This window comes from Vitis vinifera, chromosome 10 (assembly GCF_030704535.1).
Source record: "Vitis vinifera cultivar Pinot Noir 40024 chromosome 10, ASM3070453v1".
Lineage (NCBI taxonomy): Eukaryota > Viridiplantae > Streptophyta > Magnoliopsida > Vitales > Vitaceae > Vitis > Vitis vinifera.
The window spans coordinates 5,803,019-5,813,876 of NC_081814.1; the positions used below are offsets into that span (position 1 = coordinate 5,803,019).

The 10,858-nt window shown below is 37.4% G+C and overlaps 1 protein-coding gene across 1 annotated transcript; it reads right to left on the bottom strand.

The window, feature by feature from the left end:
• Positions 1-185: 185 nt before the first annotated feature.
• Positions 186-5,364, bottom strand: LOC100854406 (protein RTF1 homolog). Its single transcript, XM_059739956.1, has 2 exons — positions 5,164-5,364; positions 186-2,451 (listed from the first exon to the last, which is right to left on the bottom strand). The coding sequence occupies exon 2, from the start codon at positions 2,407-2,409 to the stop codon at positions 433-435; it is 1,977 nt and encodes a 658-aa protein (XP_059595939.1). The 5' UTR covers positions 2,410-2,451; positions 5,164-5,364; the 3' UTR covers positions 186-432.
• Between the last annotated feature and the right edge of the window lie 5,494 nt (positions 5,365-10,858).

Consider the following 10,858-nt stretch of genomic DNA (forward strand, 5'->3'; position numbering starts at 1 on the left):
AGGGGATAAGGAAGGCCCTTAAGAAGAGAAGGGAGGAGATAAGGCAGGGATGCTCTGAAATATGAAACCCACCAGCATGAGAATCCTACTTATATCCGATGAAAACCATGGGAGTAAAACCTTGCTCAAGGCTTCTTTTCAATACTCACCATGGAAGTATGCATTTGCTCTGCAGAACCAAATGATGCCACAAGTCTGAAATTCCATAATACAAAACCAGATACATGCAATCTTCATCCCAATTTTAGGCATAAAAAACAAGACAATTTCGGTAATAAGTTGATGACACGTGATATTACTTGAAGCTATTAAACCCAGACAGGGAGCTTCCCATCAAATATCATTATTAGACCCTTCAATTTCATTTTAAGACAGCATAACCTATGTTTGTTACCTCAAAGGATTGGGCTCTGGCCTAGCATCACTCACATTTCAGAGGAGGCCTCTTCGTCTCTTGTAGTCACCAACCGTCAGGGTGAGTGCATGTCTCCTCCCATCATTCTCAGGGACTCGGCATCCAACTGTTGCTTCTATCCTCTGTTTTCTTGCCATGAATCCTGCCAGAGCTCCCTGTGGCCCGCCAAACTTCTGAAGCCCAGCTAGTGAGATTGGGAGTTCGAAATCATGCAGTGTGTTTGACTCTGTTCCTTGATCAACAGGAGCACTAGTATCAACCAACTTCCCAGCATCAGCTGCAGCTTCCAGGGCCGCAGCTGTAGCTGCCACACCAACCTCTGCCCCCTTCCCTCCTGTCCCATTACTGCCTGCACCCACAAATGCAGCAGGAGCTTCACCATTTGCTACTGCAGCAGCCTCATCTCCACCACCAGGCTTTGAAACATAGTAATTCCTTGACCTAGTCCATCTCCTCGAAAAGGGATCATACCCTGCCTCCCCAGCTTTCAAACTTGTATTTACCCGTTTTGACTCTGATGCATTTTTGAAATTCTCTGCCCTGTTCTTTCTATTCATCTCAGCCAGCCTAATGGCTTTGGCATCTTTCTCCTTGGATCTCCGGGATGCCTCCAGTTGTTGCAGCCTTGTGTTAATCCTTTCCACCTCTGCCTGATCATGCTTGCTTAATGCCACTTCCATCTCTCGCCTCAGCCGGTCCTTCTCAGCAGCAATGTTTAATGGCCTTGAAGAAGCGGATTTCTTCTCCTGCAACATCTGCTTCACAGTGGCTGCAGAGTAGACAAACATGTTGGTTTTTTGTATGGCTTCCCTCTTTTCTAAAATATCTTGTTTAGTCAGCATCCGGCTACCACTGCGTTCGACCTCCTTAACCCACTGGTTAAACTCCTCCATTAGGGGGCCAGAGTCTGAAACCATAGCCATCTGCCACCTGGCTGAAGAGTTTTCATTGCCCCAAACACAGTTCAAATACTTGTATGTGGTTTTGTTCTCTAGCTGGTAATGTCGATCAGGGTCTGAAGCATCAACATTCCGCACCATGCAGAGCCTGTAAATAGGTCCAGATCTCGACTTCCCAATTCCAACCCTAACAAAGCAACCCACGATCAACTCTTCAAAGAATGGCTCCATAAACCATTTTGCCAATTTTGACCTCCGAATGGTAATGCTTTTTATATCTTCGAATGTTGGCACATCTGACCCAATGCCCCTGTCATCATCACTATCAACCATTGCACCATCCCCCGTTGACCCTTCATCTTCACTGCGCGAACCTCCATCACTTTCACTCTGACTGGAGCTACTGAGACTAGCAGCAGTAAAGGCTCTTCGTTTGACTGGTGAAAATCCCCGATTGCTAGAACCTCCTCTAGATGCATCCCTCAGTTTCCGATGTGCCTCAGGGTCCTGATGTTTCAGCCGTTTTGCTCGCAGCTCATTCAATGCATCATCCTTAGCAGCTGCACGATCAGCAGACCTAGCTGATGAGCGCACACCACGAGACAATTGTAGAGGCGGACTCTCTTTTCTGGATTGGGTTTTCTCTTTGCCTCGCTTTGATCTCAATTTCTCATGCAATTTCTTATCAGTTTTCTTGGTAGCTCGGTCTGTCAGGATCATCTCTCTTTCAAGTTCAGTTAACTGTGCAAGCTGTTGCCTGTCATCTTCATTCTTGTAAAGATCGCTTCCAACATCTGAATCATCACTGCTGTCACCTTCATGATCGGAACCATCATCATCGCCTTCTTCTGGGCTGCCGTGATCATCATCTCTCTCTGTGGGATCCAACCTCTTCTTTAAAGGAACTTGAGAACCAGAGGGCTTCCTGCTGGAATACCCACGATCTTCATCTGAGTCATCATCCTTAGAGTCGCTTCCATCGTCAGAGTATGAACCTTCACGCCTCCTTCTAGATGGTGGAAGTGAGTGACGATTCCTCCCTGCAGTGCCAGTTCTTCCAGCGGCCTCGAGGAGCAAGTTTTCCAAGTCTGCCATGATTTCCTTTCCTTACTCTCTGCCGCACAGTTTTACTCTTTCCTGAATAAGTTGCAAACTATTAATTAACAGTTCAACAGTCAATTGTCAAAAAGCAGGACGAAGGTATTCACAATATATATAATCAACTTAGCACTCAAACTTGCATCATAACAAATCGTTCTTCTCCATATTTTTGCAGAAAGACACATTTATTTCATGCAGTCTTTTAGCAACATGTGTGTGTACAAATTTAATACTTCAAGCCAACATGATGCACAGCTGCCGCATGCTGTTTGCTCTATTTGCAAATGTCCATAAATTTGGCAGTTATCACTCTAATTACAAGCACACTGTATAGATAGCTAAAGGATCCATGATCACCACAAAGAGAGCACAAGACACAAAACCTTAAACACAATTGGGAGAATAGTAAATGATCCAACTCTTTCATTCACAAATTCCTTGAGTTAGACATATTAATTACGAAGGACTAAATCTGATAGGAATTTCAAGTCAATCTCTGGAAATATAACATATACGATATTTGCAATAATATTGTGCCCTTAAGTTTGAGCCCAACTCCAACAAACAATAAACTTGGTGTCAGTGAACCTCATCCACAAACCAAAATAAAGTCGAGAAAAAGACCGTGGAATTTATTTGTCTTACAACATCTGAAAGCAAATCAAAAGTTCCAACTATAAAAGAGGCCAGCCATTGCCATTTTGTAAAATGCAACACAGCAACAAATCGTTATAGTTAAGGGGAAATGTGAGGCGAAACAAGCCTGAATAGAACCTTATAATCGAACAATTAATTTGTTAGTTATAACATGACCAAATAAAAGATTCAGCATGCTTTATCTCCTTCTTCCCAGTAAGCCAGGAGAATAGCTTCCCCCTAACACAGTCATTGGTTTTCAAGGCTGACAAATTTATTCTGTTCTAGATGCATTGTCCTCTTTCCTTTAAACTGAAATAGAAATGGAACATAAGGCTTTGGTTCCTGGATTCTGATGAACCAAGAATAAAGCTACACTTGTAAAATAACATTTTTCAGATTAGTTAATTGGTACATTAACAGTAAATCCTAGAAACTAAGCTAATATAATATCCACAATATCCAGTTTTGGAAAGTATTTAAAAGTACATAATTCATAAAGCTGCAACTTAGCTAAGACATAACAATCAACTTATCTCCTCCATGTGAGAATAAGTTTCTATTGCTATCCTGACTGAAACAGAATATGATTCCATAGAACTTCCACCACAGATGGCAAGTTTAACAACACAAAACAATCAATCCATCTTCACCACACAATATGTGTTACAGCATGAACCACACAATAATTAGCCCATCTTCACTTACAATCACCTTTACAAACTCAGTTGCAACTTAGCTTCTCCTCTCATCCACAGTAATTACAAGCCTCTTCCAAATTCTATTAGCCCAAAATCTCGAACTTTACAAAACAACTAATGGACAAGGGATGGCATTGTGTATTGGCAGCAAAATTTTGAAGCAAGACTTTGGATTTTTCACAAAAGGTGCATGTCAGCATCGGACTGTAGGGGTGTAAAATGGTGTGCTTTGATCAGTTTTTGGGGCAAAAATTAGTCAAACTATATAATGGGTTTATGCTTAATCAAAACCAAACTGACCTTTTAGTGATGGAAAAATCGAATAAAACCAAGGTTGTTTAAGGTCGATTTCATTTGGTTTATATGAACAGTTGGATGTAAGTTAATTTAAGATCAAGTTTAATTTGTTTTTAAAAGTAATTAAAACCAACTTGGGTTTGAAGTTCAAAAAATATTTCAAATTGCTAACCCAAAATATAATGAACACATTTAGAAATTAATTTGACCATAGTCTAATAACAATGAATTACTTTAATAATGTCGGCAAAATATATATGATAACAAATATTTAAAAACTCATCAATCATTGAACAATTATAAATCACAAGAAATAAGAGATGAAAGTTGTAAAACATTGGTCTGGTTCAGTTCTATCGGTTAAGAGACAAGGAAACCAAAAACCGAACCAATTTGATAGATTCTGATTGGGTTGGATCATTTTTATTGGTTTTTCGGTTTTGCGCATGGCCCAAAATAAACCCAACCTGTTATCTACAAATTGCCTAAATTGGATAGCAGCTTTCCAATATTTTATTCACATTTTTATTGCTTCCATTAATTTTTCATTCAAAACAGTTGATTCCTCCAAAAGCAGCAGTACTTCAAATTTTTAGCAGCAAAAAAGAGAAATAAAAAATGTTTTCTCTAGCATATCCCTTAAATATGCGACAAACAACAATACCTTTTTTCTTTTTTTCCAATCAGAAACTGAAATCGTGTTCAGGGAAAAGAAAGAACACAAAAAATAGATTGAATCTTTCAGACACAGAGCAAAGGATAAAAACATCAGCGGAAACAACACATGTTGGGTCTCAATTGAGCCCTTAAGCAAACCCGATCTGCGTGAGAAACCATCACAAGATGCTTAATCACAAAAATTTAGGAATTGAAATCAATACCTCCAGAGATTCATCCATGCACATTTAATAGATTCCAAACCATCAAAATTGAAGCTTCTTGTTGTTTCAATACTACGAAACTATGAACTGATTCAAACAACTGAATTCCATAAATCCCCAATCGAGAAACACAATTCCATCGCGAAATCAAGCATTGATTCTAATAATCAATCCGAAACCAACAAACTTTATGTAGGAAAAAAAAAACACGATTTTAGGGATCAATAGCTTACCTCTTGCTGATAACCAGCGAATGTGAACCCTGAAATCCCAACTTTCTGTATCTCAAAATCCTAGCTTCAAGAAGAAAGAAAATCTTGGATCACCTGCCGCAGAAGAGAGCAAAGAGCGGGAGCTCAAGAAAATCTTAGGCCTCTTGCCCTAGGAGCTCGAAGCAATGGTCCTACTGGTCATTACGCAACGACGTCGTTCTATTTATAGGAGTAATTAAGTGGTACCACCAACGACTAGTGGGACCGCCCTTATGTAGCCGTTACTGGTTACTACACAACCTTTTTTTTTTCTCTTCCTTTTCTTTTAATTGTATAGATTATTATTATTATTATTATTTAATGTAGACATGTTTTAAATATATGGGGTTATGGCTTTGATTTTAAAAATTGGCATATTTTTTAAATATGAAATTTTGGTCGAATTCTAAAAGCAAAAGCAGCATGTATTACTAGCTTACCAATATTCGGTAAGTATCTAAAATTTAATTATTTATTTTATTTGTTAAATTATTCATTCCTTAACGCTTACAATAATATATCAAACAAATATAAATTTGTTACAAATAAATAAGTCTATTTACTTCACATCTAAGTATGGTTTTTTTCATTAACGATGGTTTTGTAGGATACGTTCTTTTTAGGTATTTACCTTGTGACTCTTAACTAAATAACGAATTAAATAACCCACAACATTGTTGTGATGATTTGATAGAAGTCATATGATGATACTGCGAATATGATTCAAGTCAAGTTATCCTAACATCAATAAAATTTAAAAGTTTTATTCAATTAAAGCAAGTTACCAATTTCAAACTTAGTTGTCCTCTTTGACTAGTTTGCTTTAAATGCACAAAACTTCCTCGTTTCAACTCCAATTTGCATAATGTTTAAAGCGTTATTCCTGACTTCCCAAGATTTGAAAAGATATATAATTTTCCCAAAATTGACTTTGAGAATTACTCCAAATTTCACCTTAAATTCAAAGTACATGTTGCTATTAGATTTCAAACTCCAAATTTTCATGCAAACTTGATGAATTTTGTTTCATGCCTCATTTTCCATATTTATGTGCTTTCTTTCTTACTTCATAATAGTCATTCTTCATCTCTCAAACTTATAATATTCTTGTCTTGTCTTTCCTCATATTCCATGAGTCTTGACTTGCTCATTTTCTCATTTGACTATTTATTAATCTTTCAAAATCTAAAATGATTTTAACTTTTAATTTTCCCTCCCTTAAACCTAAGATAAATCTCCAAAATAAATGTTAAAGTCATGACTAGGGACTTAGCATCAATTTAGGTCAAGTCAGATGATTTGAGTGTCTTATGATACATAAATCATGTCAAATATATGCCATTGGAGCACATGTTTTGGCTCCAATCAGCTGACAGATTGGTCCAAGAAGCATGGTTTGAAGAAAAACGTGTTTGAGACTAAGGTATCTTGGTGTAATCAAGCTCGGGGAAGAGTAGCTTAATGAAAGTAGGCTGAGAATAAGATGGTTCAATGTAAGTTGGCTGGGTAGAGAGTCACTTGGTATAAATAGACTATCATCATTGGCTTAGAGAAGGTAGACTTAAATTGGACACCTTTTGTCTAGGTAGGTGATTCATTCCCAATTGGTGTCTCAGCTGATTCATGTCCTCTCAATGGTCTCTGACAATGGTGCCATTTGATTTGTGCCCAGCTGGTGTTCCTTGATTGTGGTCCTCAGAAGGGAGTAATTAACAAAATTTATAACCTATATCACCATGCATTAGGATAGCCTTAGCTAATATAGCATAATGGCTCTAGGATCGTTCACTGGGAAGGGTTTTCAACTTATAATTGATACCAATTCAAAGTTGAATTGGTGCTTTTTCATTTCAAGGTTAGCTTAAGAAGAAACATGAACTTTGGTTGAAAAAGGTTTTGTTTTAAGCTAACTAAAAAGAAAGTAATGGAAATTACTTGTGAAGGAAAGCATTCTTTGGAGTTTTAGGTTCACAGGGGAGACTCCTCATGCAAAAACAGAGCTCCAGTCACTTGAATCTTTTCCTCGCATTAGAGAAGTTAATTCTCTAACCGGTGTTGTACAGATGTTTCCCTTTAATGGATTTCAACACTAATTCCCTCTCACTGATGCAACTTGCAATGACTCATGCCTCTCACCTAGCATTTGTCATTCAAGGTGATCATTAACCTTGGACTTCCCTTCTCAAGCTCGCAAGAGATAACTAATGGATGTCTCCTTAGAGTCCAAAAGCTTACCAAGTGTTGGCAATTCTAGAAAATCCTACCTTCAAGTCACCTTCCAAAAACTCGCAAGAGATAAACTAGTGTATCTCCATGGACGGAGATCACTTGCCTTACCAAGTGTTGGCTCAGGTGAATTGAAGGTGTTTTAAGTTAACTAAAAACATAGAAATCATTAATGGGTCACACTTTCTCTTCATTAATGGCTGAAATAACAAAACTACCAATTCTTGCATTTGGGGCCTTACCCGGCAACCTTAGCTCCAAGGAACTAAAAGCCTAGCTACTCATTCTCTGAGGAAACATCCTCAGAGCTTGTTTGGCTAGTAAGAAAAATTAAATAATATACAATACAATCAAAACGAAAAGGTAAGGCAGAGCAAAGACTCTGTATTTTACTTCCTTGCAAAACTATACAAAGGATGTCTCCGAGAACAAGCTCCCCGACCTCTCACTATAATGGAAATTACAAACAATATATATGAGGCTAATTACCCTTTGTTCTTGCTTAAAGACTAAGGAATCCTATGATAGGTGGATTACAAGGAGAGTTTGGGGATTTAGACATCAAATATCTAAAGCAAAAAATTTAAAAAATATCGGTCGCAAATATCGGGAAGCTTCAGGAGAATTTCGCAGTCGTGCAAGATGGCTGCGAAATTTCTCAACGTGAAGGACACCATTTTTCAGCCAAAGGCTGATTTCGCAGCCATCCTCTTATGATTTCGCAACCAAAGGTTGATTTCGCAACCGGCGAAATTGGCCTTCAGCTTGATGTGATCGGCTTCCAATGGCTCTAACTCCTTCATTTCAACTTCGAATCGTGTACCGTTTAAAGCGTTGGATTGCTGACTTCCCGAGCTTCGAAACGACATATAGTATGCATAAATTGAGCTCCAGGAAGTGCTCCAAAAGTGGCTGATAGTTGCTGTCCTCTTGAATGCTTCATGTTAGATTTCTCTTTGCTTTCCCTCCTTGCATTCCGGATTTGCTTATGGCAAAGGACTATAAAGCTTCGAAGCTTTGGTTCTTCATGTTTCTGAGCTTCCCATTGCTTTGCCATGGATTCCAAAGAACTCTCCTTAATCTCGGATTGCTTTGGTGATCAAATTACTAACAAAAACACCAAAATTTACACAATTTGATTAGAAATGATTGCAAAGTTCCTTAATATGTTAATTGAGTTAAAAGGTAATAACTACTACTCAAAAGTGTTTAAAAGAGTTAATTACAAGCTATCAAATAACACTTTTTGAGTAGTAATCAGTAGGAATCTTGATCTGAAGTGAGGAAATGTCAAGCTCAAGCTCATCCATATGATTGTCCTGTAGGTCCACTCCTTCCTCCATAACTTTAATCTCAACCTCTTCTCAATTTCTAGAGGTGAATAACTAGCTCCTCTAGGTGGAGTGGTACTTATCTCCCTGACCTATGATCCATCATCTAGTTTCTTAAATCCATCCCATTGATTGATCATTATATGTGTTATAAGCACTAGGGGCCTCAAAATTTGTCTCTTTGCTCAAACCTATCCCAACATTCTTGAATACTTTGGTAAGGAAACTTTCATATGGAAATACTTAGGTGATGGCCTAATAGTAAGCTATCATATGATTTAACATAATGTAGCCCAAATGAATCTGTCAACCAGTCAAGATAGAATCGATCAAGAATGCCTTAAAGTATGACACCTTGTCTTTGTGACCACTTCTAGGTAGGAAACTAAAGCACAACATATGGTGGATCACTTTACTAATCACAGTCAAACTATGAGTCAAGGGCTTGCCTGTCCGAGAGGCATTAGGAAGTCCACAGAGGTGCTGGATGACCTCTCATGCTACGAATCTAGGAACTGCAAGCCAAGACTTGAATTCGTATACTCTTAAGCTTACAACATCCAAGGGCTCGATAGATGGAATCCACATCAAACTCAATCTCAACTCCTCTCAATGTACATGAGATCGATCTTCCAACACAAAATCTCGCCTTGGAATAGAATGCTTGAACCAAAGTCAGGAAAATGGGCTCAGAAAGTGTCATTGCTGGAAGCTAACCCATCATTGCGAATAAGTCCTAGAAGTCAAAATGGCCAAGCTAGACAAAATCTATCTCTCTTAGGAACCATTTGTTTATGAGAGAAATGGTTTGTATATTTAGTACTCATCGACAATATTGAACAAAGAGGTGGCTTTCCAACAGACCTTCAGCTCGGAAGACTTAGCAAGGTGCTTACCCTGAGCCTTAGCAGCAACAAACTCATGCCTAGGAGTCATGGGAAGTAAGAGACTAAGAGGGAAAACTGAGAGTGAAGGTTGAGTAGAGAAAGAAACACCAAAAACCAAAACCCTAACCTAAAAAAGTCTTCAGTTCTTTCCTAAATCATTTGAAGCCTCAAACAACACCAAATCTAACATTTGGACCCTAACACATAGCAAACCCCTTGAAAACCCAAAGAGAAATGTGCAAAAAAGAGGTGTGGAAGGCTTTTTAAATTTCACAATCCTGAATTGGTTGATTGCTTGGTCAATACGGTTAACACTTTTGGTCCTTGAATTTTGTGTAGATTTTCACTCCTTTAATCTTTCTATGCCTATTTTAGATGGATTCCCCAATTTTTAATATCCAGTGCCAATGGAATTTTGATGTTTGGTCCAAAAATTGGCATTTTCTATGCATGACTAAAACTATGGAATGAAATGTATATGGCACACAATTTTTAAGCATATAATGAAAATGAACAACATAACATCAATAACAATGACTAAATCAAATTGAAATCACCCTTAGTGGTCCTCTAATTTCAACAAATTGGTCTTTAATGAGAAGTTTTATAAAGATATCGGTAAGTTGATCTTTAATGCTTATAAATTCAAGTGTTATGTCAATTTTTTGTGCATGGTCTCTAGGAAAATAATGTCCAATCTCTATATGTTTAGTCCTAGAGTAACAACATAAGATTTTTTTAAATATTAATAACACTTGTGTTATCATATTTAATAGGAACATGCTCAAAAGATAAACCAAAGTCACGAAGTGTTTGTTTCATCCAAATGATTTATACACAACATAAATTAACTGCTATGTATTCGACTTTCGTCGTTAACAAAACTATTGAGTTTTGTTTCTTATTATGTCATAAAACAAATTAGTGTCTAAAAAAATGATGTGTATATATATATATATATATTTAACCCAATTTTAATTCTATGTCTACAGAAACAAGCCATCCTAGCCCTTACTTCTGTCCTTATCATAAGATAATCTTCTTGTCTCAAATTGAAATTAAAACAATTGAATAATAGGATCGATCACACAATTTTTATTTTTTAAAAAAGGAAATGAAGAAATTTATGCTTATAATGGCTGACTTCTACTTAAATGAATTCTAAACAATTTTATAATAATAATAATAATGGGTTCTAATTTAAACGATATGGAATTATTGCTTCCACTTCCA